General features: G+C 56.4%; 1 protein-coding gene across 1 annotated transcript in view; it reads left to right on the plus strand.

Annotated features, from left to right (window-relative positions):
• The window catches only part of LOC119102361 (uncharacterized), a 30114-nt gene extending 20949 nt beyond the window's left edge, over nucleotides 1-9165 (plus strand). Inside the window, exons 4-12 of the mRNA XM_037225730.1 lie at nucleotides 37-204; nucleotides 3073-3394; nucleotides 3617-4231; nucleotides 6622-6828; nucleotides 7240-7371; nucleotides 7735-7925; nucleotides 8080-8223; nucleotides 8633-8757; nucleotides 9041-9165. Coding sequence (XP_037081625.1) covers nucleotides 37-204; nucleotides 3073-3394; nucleotides 3617-4231; nucleotides 6622-6828; nucleotides 7240-7371; nucleotides 7735-7925; nucleotides 8080-8223; nucleotides 8633-8757; nucleotides 9041-9165 — 2029 coding nt within the window. The remainder of the gene's footprint in view (nucleotides 1-36; nucleotides 205-3072; nucleotides 3395-3616; nucleotides 4232-6621; nucleotides 6829-7239; nucleotides 7372-7734; nucleotides 7926-8079; nucleotides 8224-8632; nucleotides 8758-9040) is intronic.
• The last annotated feature ends 5126 nt before the right edge of the window (nucleotides 9166-14291 follow it).

Genomic DNA, 14291 nt, shown 5'->3' on the forward strand with positions numbered 1-14291 from the left:
GCCCGAGTCCGGTGCTAACATTGCCCGACGTTGCAGGGACCCGCTTCTGTACAATATGTTCGAGGTGCTCATCTCTTCTCTGGACAACAAGTTCAAGCGCGTCGACACGATCGAGAGGGCCATCCACATGGTGATGCGCCACATGGAGATCATGGACGGCCGGCTCCAGGAGAGCAACAACATGACGGCCAAGATCCTCAGCAGGTAGGTAGGCCTGCCGCATGGCCGTGACGCCCGGTCCCGCGATCCCCTCCTTTTAAGGCGACCCAGGTAGCGAGAGATCCGGGTCCCTACGCGCCGGCACATTTTGAAACAGCGCGCTTACTCCGTCACCACTGCCGCATCAAACCATCAGGAGTATTTCCGAACCCGACCGCGCTGGGGCTTAATCAGCACGTCCAAATTAAAACGTCAGTCCTGACCAGCCGGCAGAATACAGCAGTGACATGTCCGGCTGGACAGTGTAAGGCATGAGGCCGGCACAGACCTCAAACAGGCCTCAAACCGGCTTTAAACAGGCGCCTGCCCAGACTTCACACCTCCCTCGCCACCCTGCACCGCCGCGCAGTGGATATGGTCCAGCGGCAGGCCGCCAGCGCCCCGACGACGGAGGCAGTCAGAGCCGAGTCGTGACCGTCGCCAGCTACGGCCCGGAGTCAGCGTCCTGACGGCGGCGCGGCGGGCCGGTCCGCGCGCGCGTGTCGCCAGCACCGCTCACTGGCGCAGCGGCCACACATGGCCCGGCCGGCGGCGCGCCGTTAATTAGGCGCCGCTTTTCCCCGGCCTGACGAGCGCCTGTTTCGGACGATAAAGCGCGATTGTAACCGCGCTGCGGTGGCGGCGCGCGACCGCCAGCGCGTACCGCCGTCGGCCGCCGGGCGCCTCGGTTTCGCCGGGGCCGGGGGCGACACGGCCGGGCGACCGACACCCCGGCGGCGACGCCTGGCGCCGCCGCCCGACGTCCGGCCGACCGCGGACGACCGATACAAACGGCCTGTCGGCGCGCCACGGTCTCCGGCGCCGGCTCGCTGACGGATGTCGCCGCCGCCTGGGGAGCGCGCCGCTGCGACTGCCCAGTCGTCCGCGATACCATCGCCCGGCGCGGTGTCACGTGACGCGTCTCGGTGCCCCCGAGCGCCGCAGCACGCCGCTGGGACGTGGCCCCGACGCCGGCGACCTTGACCGGCGACCTTGACCCGCGCGGGACACCTCCCCGACCAATCAGCGGTTGCCAGGGCCACCGGGTCAACGAGAGCGTAACGCCGCCGTCAGCCGGCGTACGGGCCGATGAAGGCGCTGCGCGGTGGGGCCGGCCGGGCCAATTGGGAGGGGGGGGGGGGGGCGGCGGCGGGAGGCTGTCCCCACTAACGAGCCGGCTGACCGCCGCCGGAGCGGCTCCCAACAACACCAGGAGCGCGGCCGGCCGCGCGCAGCCCGTCACGCACCGCGGCGGGCGCAGTGCAACGGCTGCGGATAATCGAGACGCGGCGTGGGCGACGGGCGCGGTTAGAGAAGGAGAGGGGGCGCTGACGTCACCTGTCGCCGGGATTAGCCCAGAGCCGTCAATGCTGACACATCGCTGAGCCGCCTGCCCGGCAGCGATTAGAGACTGGATTCCCTGAGGTCATGAGACTGCCAGCGGCGCATTCAGGGAAAAGTCCGCCCGCCCACGTGCATCAAACCCGGGACACGATTCTGCAAGCGAAGGTGAAACGTCTACATCCGAGAAAAAGCGACGAGGACGAGGTACCCCTCAGCACGTTCGGCTAGAGTACAATAAACACTAAATCCGCCCTTACCGCAGATATCATCTAGACATTTTACGACAGGAGTCTCGGAATGACTTGTGAGTTCCACTGAAGATTATGACCAAAAAACAGAATACTACGTCACTGCACTCAAAGGCTGACACCGCGGCCCCGAGACGGAAGTCACGAGCCGGAGGTGCTCCAGAATGGCAAATCATTTTTGCAAACGTTCCCATGCGAGCGATTTATCAGCAGACGCGGCACTCCGGTGTCGGGTGCATAGCCTGTGCATGAGCAAATGATTGTCCAAACGTCACCGGCAATACATACACGGTACTCAGCAACGCCGCAACCGACGCAAATCCTAACCATTGTCTGCGCGATGTCATGTTTCTGTAAGTAGATTGGGCGCAAAATTAATGCTAGCGGATATGCAAGCCTGACATTGATGTAACGCCGCCTGGAATCGCGACCAAGAACAATGCGCCGCACGGGGAGCTGGCCCGATTCTCCAGAGCCGCCCCCCCCCCTCCCCCCCCGGTCACGTGACCTGATGGGGCTGCCGCAGCACGGCAGGTGGCGCAACCCCGCCAGACTGCGGGCATTGCGGCTGCCACGTGTCTCTGGTTTCTGTCGCATCTTGCACATCTTGCGCGCACAACTAAAATCAACGAGGCGACCAGAAGTCGTATTCCCTAACAGCATTCGGTGCCCAAAACGAAGGGTGTTCCGGTGCGTGTCGCGCTTAGGCAATCGTTCAGACATGGTTGTTCAAATCGATCGCTATTTAGAGATTTCCATTCGAACGGTCCAAAAACTAACGAACGTAAAAAGCCAGCCGCCGCAACTGCACATTAATCAGTGTAAAGACCAGCAAACAGGAACGGCGACGTTCGACACACCGCCTCGAGCCAGGCCTTGAGCTGGCCTGCACGCCCAACACTCAGACAGGGGATCAAACGGGACCGGCTTAAGATCGTGACCGAACTGACGCGGCCGCGGACCACGCCCGCCGTCACCGGCGGCGCTCAGGGCTGCCCCAGACCCGAACCGGCGCGCTGGGCGGCGTCCGCGCCTCCGCAGCACGCTGACTGCGCCGAGCGCGCGGACGAAAATCGCGCGCGTCCTTAAAATCACTAGCAGACGATCGTGGATCTAATGAGATTGTAATGAATTTGCTTCTGATTTGGAGACCTTGCAATGTGAGAAACGGTCGAGCCAGCATGCAGCTACAATTCGGCCGAGTGTACCGAACCCTGCCCGGGTGGGCTGTCAGCGGGATCCGGCGCCGGCCGCGCGTGACGCCGCCGTACCCCGCCCGCAGAGTGGAGCGGCTGGAGGAGCAGCTGAGCGGCGCCGGCGCCAGCCCCGTGCTGCGGCCGACGGCACGCGTGCAGCCGCCGCCAGCCAGCTCGCGCATAGAGCAGCAGCTAGATGCGGTGCAGGAGCGCCTGGACCAGTTGCAGCAGGCGCTGGACGGCCTGGAGACGCAGGCCGCGCCGGAGCGCAGATCGTCGTCGCAGCGGCAGGCGGCCAGCGCGCGCAACGCGCACGAAGCGGCCAGCACGCGCTCCGCGCAGGTGAAGCGCGCGCCGGGTCGCGGCCGCGGACGCACCACGCAGGACGTCTCCCACCAGCTGGTCAAGGTGAGTTCACCGCGCAAAGGCGCCCACACGCCGCTGAACGGCTGGTGAGTCATGGAGAGTCATCGACGCGGATTATCGGCACCAATGGTCACAATGTAGTGATTAAGGTCAGGACACAATAGCCGCCCGAGTATAGCTTGTGCGTCATGCGTTCGCTGTCGCCGCCGGGCCATGTCATGCCACGTCCCGGTGACCGCGGCTAACCCCGGTCCCGCTCCCCAGGACGCCGAGAAGATGGTGCAGGTGGTGAACGAGGTCCGCGGCAAGGTGGTGGCCATGGACACCAAGCTGAACTTCCACATGGGCCAGATGTCGGACAACCTCTCCGACGTCATCAAGTCCGTGTCGGCCGTCTCCGGCGTGCTGCTGGAGGAGCCGCGCGATAACAGCACGGCGCCGCGCTCCAAGCTGGACGTACTGGTCAACAAGATACAGCCGCTGATGGACGTCTCGTCCAAGATGGACGAGGTGTGGAACGTGGTGGTGGGCACCAAGTCCTCGATCGATGACCTGGTACCCAAGTCCGACGAGCTCATCCACACGACCAGCCGCCAGGAGCGAGCAATCAACGACATCCACAGCGACCTGCAGGAGCGCACCAAGCAGATCATCGACAACCTCGGCATGGTGGAGCAGCGGCTCAACACGCACGGCGGCTCGGCGCGCGGCCACGCCGACGGTGGCGCCGCTGACGAGAAGCAGCGCGTGACGACGGGCGTCTACGGCGTCGGCGGCCGCGCCACCGACAACAGCAAGCGCTTCATCCGCCCGGTGGCCTTCCCCACCCGGCCCACGACGGCCACGGCACCGGTCAGCCGCTCCCGGCTCGACAAGGAGGTGAGGTCACGATCGGGGACGTCCCAGTCCGCCAGGGCCCGGTCAGCCGCTCCTGGCTCGGAGAGGAGGTGAGGTCACCGCGGGGGACGTCCTGGTCCGCCAGGGGTCGGTCCGCCGCTCCCGGCTCGGCGAGGTGAGGTCGCCGCGGGGGACGTCCCGGTCCGCCAGGGCCCGGTCCGCCGCTCCTGGCTCGGCGAGGAGGTGAGGTCGCCGCGGGGACATCCTGGTCCGCCAGGGGTCAGTCCGCCGCTCCCGGCTCGGCAAGGTGAGGTCGCCGCGGGGGACGTCCCGGTTCGCCAGGGCCCGGTCCGCCGCTCCTGGCTCGGCGAGGAGGTGAGGTCGCCGCGGGGACGTCCTGGTCCGCCAGGGGTCGGTCCCCGCTCCCGGCTCGGCAAGGTGAGGTCATACACCGCGGGTGGTAAGGCCCACCGCGGTCCCGTCGGGCCCTCAGTGAGAGCAGCGGCGGAGAGATGCCACTGGAGCTGAACATTCCGGTTGACAACATTCGTGTGTTTGGACTGAGCATTGGGGCTCTGCGAATCATTGGACGCCGAAGTCAGTTCCAATGTTTGAAAGTTCTCCAATGTCTCCTGGTATAGGAAAAAATCATTTCAGCCAGAAAACTCCTATGTCCATTGTGGAACCAATCAAAACCCAAAGTTGTAGAGCTTCACAGGCTATGAACCGACTTCCCAATCCCCGCCACACAGAATATTCAATTTAACTTTTGCGACGAACAGAGCACAGTGATTCTTAGGAACATATTTAAATCCTCGCAGCGTATCCTATTTGACGCAGGCAAGTCTTCGCTCATAGCACTGCAACGCTACGGTAGATATCAATCCTCGCCTTGATTCGCCGTTTTTCATAACGCGGACTTACAAGGGGCGATGCCTCCCCTATCGTTTCTTAACTTAGAAAGATAGGCCTTAGTGGAAAGCAACAGTGGATTGATCTCAACAAGATGATCCTATGATTGGCAACAAGTCTGATGTTTCCAGGTCAATAATTGACCGCATTATGCCAGGCTAAATGCCAAAGTTTCCGGGAAATCGGAGTTTGTCAGCCCTGTATGCTCATATGTACAAGACCATGCCTCGCAGCGACACGAAACCTAAACAAAAATGTTCGCTGTTCTGTTCTAAGTGCAATAGTGTACAGTTGTATGCGCCAAGAAGTGTACAATGAAGCGCCAAGATTGAACGGTCGGTTGAAGATAGCTCGAATAACAATCAAATGTCGCCGCCTCTGACGGATACACTTCAACAAATCGTCGGCACCGATCCCTACGCAGCTTACACCTGACGTTCTTGGCCTGCCGCAAAAACTGACAGATTTCCCGTGTTGACCTTCGCCAACAATCTCCGTCTTTGACCTGATAAATAGTCGACCCGGAACGCAATCGATCACGTGTGTGACTGTGCCGCGCCGCCAAACGCTCAGCAGCACATAATCCAGACAATGCGTACACAAATCCCCAATATTCAGACAGGGATGTTCGAATATCTGAACTTCCAAACCCTTGTCAGACAGACGCAGCGCGACGCGCGTCGTTGAGAATCGCTACAAGCCACGCAAGTAAATACAGTGGCCATACTGATGCCCGGGGGGCGCGGCGCAACCGCGAGCTTCAAGCCGCGCAAGTCAACACGGTGGTCATGCTGATGCCCGAGGGGCGTGGTGCGACCACGCGCCGAGACTTTCCACGTTCACGTTCTAGTTAGTCCCCATCTACCATGCCATCAAGCCCCCTGGAACTCCGGAGACGAACGAAATGTTTAGCTCTAGTTACCACTCGGCGTGATCTCGGAGACACGTTTTACGCCGTTTAGGGCGAGGGCGAAGCAGCGGTGAAAGAAAGCCGACCGTAGTTTTTGCTCCCGCGACACCTGCTACGGCACGCTTTATTGCCCGTCAATGGCCGAAAAACAATGGCAAACAGGAGAGAAACTGGGGCGTTCGCATTCCACTCCTTTCCTCAATCGCTAATAGGCAGCTCTATGGCCCACTGCACTCAAGAGAAACGCCTCGCTAAAGGAGCAGTTGCATTCCCGTATTCCTGAAATAGCCCCCAATGCGTTAACAAAAACGACCTGTTGTATGTCTTGCGCTGTCGAGGCTGTCAGCCGTGCAACACCCTTTACACAACGGATACTGAAATCCGGCACCGATCAATGACTACTCGGGAACACGGGTCCACGAATGCGATTCCCGAACACGACGCACACACACAATTTGTGCTAAATGCCGATTTCGCGTGGACAACGTTCGATCGCCACCGAGAGAGAGGAGGCTCGCCGCCACCGTGACCCTGACCTCGGCCGCCCGTGCTACGCTTCGCCTTACCCCGTCAGCTACGTTTGACCGCCACGTCCCCCGCGCCCCGCTAGGCTCCATTCGACCTGCTGGACCAGCAGTTCCTGGAGGCGTTCAAGAACTACACGGCGACCGAGCCGGCGACGACTGCGGCACCCGTGCCGCGCACGGGCAACCGCGGCCGACCCAACGGCATCGTGTTCCCGGGCCGCGCGCCGCCCGCCCGCAACAATTCCACCTTCGCCTTCATCGGCAGCGAGCAGGAGCACATCAACATCGGGGTGAGTTAGCTGGCAAAGATGACGGACGGACTCGTCCGCTGCCGAGCAAGGCCAGCTGGGCGTCTGCTGAGTCGTGACATGAAGCCCTGGAAAGGCAACACCGGTGCGACACTGGGACGGCCACGATCAGGAATTGTACGATTCACTGCACTCTCGACTACCTGCCCCCCCCCCCCCCCCCCGCCCACTTGAGTGTCGAACGTTGTGTGCAGACATCCGCATGGTCATCACAACACGTCCTCGTGCCTGATGAGACGCTCCGCGCACCGCACAATATCTCTGCCCATTGACACCTCTCCACCTTGACGGCAGCATTTATCGGCGCGTGATCTATCGGCATTTATGGCCGCCGTCCTGCCGCTCGCTCCGCCTGGTGTCCGCGTGCTGAGCAGCTGTTTCGCGCGCGCGCAGGGTTACTCGTGCGAGGAGTTCCGCGAAAAGGGTGTCAACAAGTCCGGCGTGTATTACCTGCGGATCCACGGCACCAGCTACTGGTACCTGCGCGTCTTCTGTGACATGGACACGGCCGGCGGAGGCTGGACGGTACGTAGCGTTGAGCTGCGCACGAGATCCGTTGCCACGGCGACGGTTGCCGTGCAACACTGAGAAATGCTGAGGCCTGAGTGATCCGTGTCAAATGCTAGGTGACAGCGGCTGTTGTACATAACATTAACGGCAACTGAAAACATTTCACTCATCCGGATTCAGCATACGCTTTTACACAGATTATTCATCGATGCTTTGTCATATGGTATTGGGGAATCCCTCACTTATTGTCGGATCCCGCTAGCGAAATATGGGTCCGCTGAGAAGCGAACTCGGGACCTTCCGAAGCCGGGTCGAAAAGCCGCCGCTCCCCTGAGCAGTAAGCCGGCAGCTGGCTGCTGACTGCCGGGTCGTGTTCAGGTGGTGCAGAGACGCGACAACTACGACGAGGCCGAACAGCACAGCTTCAACCAGCCCTGGGAGGAGTACAAACAGGGATTCGGCAACCCCACCAAGGCTTTCTGGCTCGGCAACGAGAACATCTTCATGCTGACTAACACCGAGGACTACCAGCTGCGTATCGAGCTGGAGGACTTTGACGGCGAAACGAGGTGAGCCACCAGAGGTAATCAAATATCCAATATCACACTACGTCTTAGACCAGGGGTTAATCTCAGTTTTCTCGGCATAGCGCAGCCCTCAAACCGAGAGCTTCGGTAAAAGAATGGCCGCCAGCCGGAGTGACCGCACTGAGCCTTTCTCCAGGTACGCTCAGTACCGGAACTTCAAGATGCACGGCGAGAAGGACAACTACAAGCTGGAGATCGGCGGCTATGAGGGTAACGCCGGGGACTCGATGAACGACCCCTGGTACGGCAGCAATCTGAGCCCGTTCTCCACCTACGACAGGTCCGTGCAGCCATCTACCGTCAGCCACCGGTACTGCTATCTGACGAACTCCGCGTCCAAATGTTTGAAACATCTGCGAAAAACCTGTCTAGGTCCTCCATGTTTGCACGCCCTTCTGGTGATGTTAGGAGGAGCTTGCATACTTGGTCGGTACGCAGAAAGTATTTATAAGTCATACAAATTGCTTCTCCAGCACGGGGCATTTCAGGAAGAAAGCCAAGGAGGAAAAACTGCAATTGCCCGAACTTCCTTCGCGTCTCGCGCGAGAAGCCTATACCCTAAACGGCTATTGTCCTAGCACACTTCCAAACAGCCCAGTGCACGTGGACAAAACAAAAAGGTGTTATGCCGATGTGATTGGCCAGCCTGGTCTCGCAGTCGCCGCCTAACAGCCGGTTCTGACCTGCAGGGACAACGACCGATCAAGCTTGAACTGCGCCAGCATGCTGAAGGGCGGCTGGTGGTGGCGCTCCTGCGGCCGCGGCCTCAACGGCCTCTATCTGACTGACCCGAACGACGTCATCGCCCGGCAAGGTAACTCCCAGAGGTCAACCACATACAATGGCGCAACAATGCTTCCGGGTCACTTGGTGGAAGAACAGCTCGCAGCAAACTGGCGCAGTTAAAGCGACGGCGCAGAGGATTGAAAGAACATAAACTTGCGGCAAGGGACCAAACATTACCTAAGCATGATATATTGCACATACCCATCACTTCCACACCAAAGGTCCACTGCTAAGACGGTGCGGGGCCGGCCTGCCGCCGCTCCGCCTCCGCCCGTACCGGCCGTTGAGATGACCGTGTCGTCGCGTTGCAGGCATCGTGTGGTACCGCTGGCGGGGCTGGGACTACTCACTCAAGCGGTCCGTCATGATGATCCGGCCCAACCGGCGCGCGACGCCCGCCAGCGCCGCCAGCGCTGCCACCGCCGACACCGCTTGAGCGCCGGCCGCGGCTGCGCCAGTATTGAGGCCGGCGGCCGGGCAGACGCGCGGTGCCAGCCGGGCCGAGGCGACCGCGACGGCGGCGCACGAGTCGCGCCGCCCGCGTGCGCCGCCGGGGGCACCCCCAGCGAGCGAGAGAGCGAGAGGAGAGAGCTTTAACGCCAGCCTGAGCGTCGCCAGCGGCCTGAAGACCTGGCCCAACTGACTGGTGACTCGGAGGCCCCGTAAGCGGGCGCTACTCGAGAGCAGGACGCGACCTGTATGGGTCAGGCGGAACAGAGGCGTTTGAACAGTGTCAAATACCATGTGCCCGCTTTTACACACAACTATGACTAGTGAGGATTAGTCACAAGTAGATGTCATTTCATAACAGATTCGTATGTTGGTTCCCTGGCCTAGCGTTTACCTCCCCTTGCTATATCCCTTTCAACATGCCGCAAGCTCTTCAGTCTCCAGGCTCTTCAAACGACGTCGCTGTGGAAACAGAACATTTCGGGGTTCGTTCTCTCTCTAAAAAAAAGTTCGTTTACCTGAGCATGAATGCCAGGCCGTGCCTCCTCCGTACCAGAGGACACCACGCTAGTGCTGATACCGTGCTTATAAGTGTTTAGCTCAGACATTCCGCTAGTGTTTGTTGTTAGTGGCGCTCGTAGGCAAACCAAGCTATGCGCGACTGGTACCTGACTATCACAGGTATGACCTTATGCTGCAGTGAGGGACAGCGCAAACATGACAGCTCCTTTTGGTTATCCCTGACTACAGGTCGTGCAGTCGTGGCGAGAATACTAAGTACGAACGAGGCTTGCATGTTATTTAATGATACCATGTTACCTGTGTAAATACCCGTGTTTTGTGTAAATAAACTGTATGGTAGAGTGCAAAAATGTTTACAAGCATTCAGCGGAATATCGCTGAGGAGGAGACATCAAACAGCTAGCAAGCCATTTCTCCAAATAAGTGGCAACAGGAGAGTAGTTCCGGAGCGTATTTTTCCGATCAACTAACGTATTGGAGTTCATCCAAGACGCCGTATCAGAAAGCTTCCCCGGTGTCTTCAGCACCAGTACACGCCTGATACCCGAACTGACACCAACCGCTGTCGCTAACATGTGGAGCAGTCTTCACCCGTCACTGATGAGCCATGTATTCGTCTAATGAGCGAGCAGAGAGGCGCACAGCTCCCAAGCCGCGGGGCGGCACAGCTTCAAAGTTCTTATTGTCACGTCATGCCATATAGAACCCATGCCAATTTGTATGTTTAAGTGCCGCACCAAACGCATGAAATGAGTGATCTGCGAAATGTTACATGAACAACGCTTAGTTATACGCAGTTCCCTAAAATGGAGAGCGCTCATTCTCCAAAAGCATATCACTAAAAGCGAACAGCATAATAAGTAGCACGATTACAAGTATTTCGGCTCGACGGAGCATGCTGTGCTCGCCGTTGTGGACGGGACCAAGTAACGTATTGGAGTTGTAACGTATTGGGTATATATATATATATATATATATATATATATATATATATATATATATGGGTATATATATATAAGTAACGTATTGGGCAACACGGACAAGGGAAAATCCTATCAAGTATCGCCGCGGACTTCAACATAACGACATCATTTCAAAACGGGGATAGCAGGTCACAAGTATAGCCACACTATCTATGGTTTGGAATAGATTTGAGGGGACGGATGTTGCTGATGTTGACCAATGACGTCACCGTAATAGCTGCACACAATGTTCCTCACTGACCAGCTGCCGGACAAACCCTTTTCAGTCTGTCGATCCATAAGATCGAAAAAACCGTTGAGAATGAAGTCCCACGGGCACCAAATTTTTCCTGTTCGCAGGACGCACATTAAGAAAACCAAATATGTATGCACGACTGCCAACAAAACGCCCACCAAATCATCTTGCTCAGTCCGACTGTAGGATGTCCTCAACAACTTTGTCTCGTTGTCTGCAGGAAGTACAAGATAACTTTCACCTCTATCGATAGCAGCAGCATTTGCCCATGATTAGTCATAATTGTCAGTCGGAACACATTTCTTTACGCACATCCTGTATCGTGCGTTCATCTGTGTGCGAGCCGACAAAATTGATCACAAATGGAAAAAAAAATATTGTAACAAGACCGGGAGACACGAGAACCCACAAAAGTGAGGAAAAGGTCAGGTCCACCTGATAAAAATAAATAACAAAAGAAGCACCAATACGGAAGAAGCAACAATACAGAAGAAGCAAAAGAAGGTCACGACGCCTCCTGATCCATAAGATATCTTTCTTTTTGTCACCATACGTTCTTTCCACAGCAAGATGCAAGTATTGGTACATTTAAGTATTGGCTTTAGCATGAGTCCTTTGAAAGGTTAGCTTCACCCCCCTGTGCAACACATGGCGTGGCGTCGTTGACGTTGTTTCGAGTCTTTGCGTTAAGACCCGTAAGCAGCGGAAGAGGTACTGAGATGACGATATTTCCGGTGATTGCGTTTATAGCACACCTGCCCTTTGCAATAGCCATTTTAACATAATTGTAGAAAGAATTAAGTCGCAAAAGTTTTCGGCAAAAGCCTTTATCATACTGATGGGTGAGCGTGGACCTGGGCTAGTGCGTCGCCCGTTCACGTGCCCGCCTTCAGAGTCCCTCCAAGTCCCTCCTCCGGGCTCTTAGCACCAGGCCACATAGAGCTGGCCACCGAAAGGCTGTCGTGACGGCAAAGCGGTGTCGGCTATCGCTTGGAATTCTGTTGAACCCAACTGCGCCTGCTCCACTCGAAAATCGCCCACCCTCTGACTTAAAGGTTTCTTTAATAGCATGGGAAGTACCCGTGCGATACCAACGCCAAATTTCTTGCATAAGTTTTGTGTACGCGGAGTACAAACGCCAACTAACGGGGGATTCACAGGAACCAATGCATACACACGTGCGTGTGTGCGTGTCACACAAAATGTTACTTTAATCCTTATTCACATCGAAAGAGATGATAACCGTGAATCTCTCCGAAACGACTGTGGAACAGCTGGAAATGCAAGGGGAGGTACCCACCTGATCATTAGTCAACAAAACGCGTTTAACAAGCGGAAGACCAAACTAAAACGTTGGTTAGGGAAGGAACGCGCAGCCTTTATGCACACGCTCCAAAAAATGTTTGTCGCAGAACAGCTCACAAATGCCACCAAACCTCGACCACGCACACGTCATGCCACCTGGTGCCGATATTTGGAACTAGCGTCATGGAGTAGCAACACTTGACAGGTCGACGAAAGCGCTCTGCGAGCGCAGATTATCGAAGTTTGCTGCGAGATTGCCTAGCTGGATACACTGCAACACGTTCAGGCAATCCACATGCGATCGAGAATGGCGTAGCACGATGAGAGACCGCTTGCACTGTCACTGGCCTGTAGATGTGGTCATTAAACGGGAAGACCAAACGCATTTATATTCGCATGCAGTCAATTCACTTTATTTCCCACGCAAATATCCGCTATAGAACTCTAACCCTCTGCTCCGCCACGCCGGTAATACCAACGCTGCGCTGCTCCGTGAGCTTTGAGTGGAACTGTCCGTTGTCTTGTGCACGACGACTTACTTTTGGCGCCATCGTGTCATTGTTTATGACTGAGTACGTCAAAGCATCATTGCCACTTCATTTACATACAGTGCCGCTTCATTCTAACGCATTCTGGGAAATTCAATATATCGACACAATCACAGTTTATGACGACAGGCCATCCGCGGTTTGGACTTATTCCGGCTTGGTGCGAATTGACAAAAATTGTCCGTGGGTGCATTTAAGTATATGACTACATGCAGGTACATTCCAATGCAAGCCAAATCGCGATGGTCGGACATCCTCGACCCTCCATTCGTCCGTCAGAAAATGTAAGGCAAAACCGAAACCAGAAGTACGGGAGCCTGGCAGTTCACGTCCTTTTAATTGTTGGACGTCCAGATCCATCCTCCCCTCTATCAGTATGCCTTCCACGAACAACGTCGGGGCCACATCTATGAGAGGTTCCGGCCAGAGGCTCAACAGAACGTGCAAGTGAGTTTGGTGATGGCGGAACCGCATTACACTTCGAAGTTCCTTCCAAACATACAGGCACACTGAGTCAAGTTGAGACAACTCTCTCACAGGTGGTAGCGGAACGCCAACAAATATTGAATCGCAAGCGCCCGAAATCGAGCCTGCTTCATATTAACTCATCCACGTATTTTTGCCGTGGCAATGTTGTGCCCACACCAAATGCCTATCTGTCAGTCGGTAATATTTTGCACTTACACTTGTGCGACTGCATCGTCATGCTTTCAGTGGAAACTGGATTCTGCACCGCCAATCTTTGAATTATTCAACTCACGCAAAACCACGATCACAACCAACGATAGCCCAGCAAAACCTCTTCCGCTAGCGGAGGAAGGCAATGCTCAGCATCTGCAATATTGTTCCCCACTGGTCACTTCACCCAGTTGGCGTAGAAACTCACCAATTCCATTCACAGCTTTGCTGAAAACTACACATTCCTGGCGGATCTCCACTTTTGCGACAGTTTGTAAAAGGTATTCCAAAAGTTCAGGGTAAGGATGAAGTGGAAGACGAAAAGTAGATGACCACAAGTGGACCGTGCGCGCCATGTGTACGTACTTTGAAGATACTACGCACTTGATGCACTTGATGCACTTACTTGATCCACTACAACATCCAAGTCTAAATGGTACGCGCACTAAGCATCTCAGAGGGCCCCTGCAGCCACAAGCGCGCCACGGCGGCCATTACTGCCGACCCCCATCTGAAGCAAGGCCTTTTCCCACAGTCCTGAACCCAACACGGTACGGTGTTTGGTAACCTGTAACCCTGGTAACCCCAACCCTGGTAACCCTGGTAACCCTTTTGGTAACTGTCACCCTCAGCTGACAGTGATTGTCATACAATGGGCTGGATACGAAGTGCCACGTGGCCTAGATGTTTGCCAAAGGCACTAAACACCCCTGAGGAACAGGGAAATCTATCCCACCCCCCACCTCCCAGCAGCCACAGTGCTCATATGACAGGTCACAAATTCAACCTGGGACAGTGTTTTCCAGATCATTCTGTTTCAATATGGGAGTATTGTCAAGAT

The sequence above is a fragment of the Pollicipes pollicipes genome, unplaced genomic scaffold (assembly GCF_011947565.3).
Source record: "Pollicipes pollicipes isolate AB1234 unplaced genomic scaffold, Ppol_2.1 Scaffold_5724;HRSCAF=6776_pilon_pilon_pilon, whole genome shotgun sequence".
NCBI classification, from domain to species: domain Eukaryota; kingdom Metazoa; phylum Arthropoda; class Thecostraca; order Pollicipedomorpha; family Pollicipedidae; genus Pollicipes; species Pollicipes pollicipes.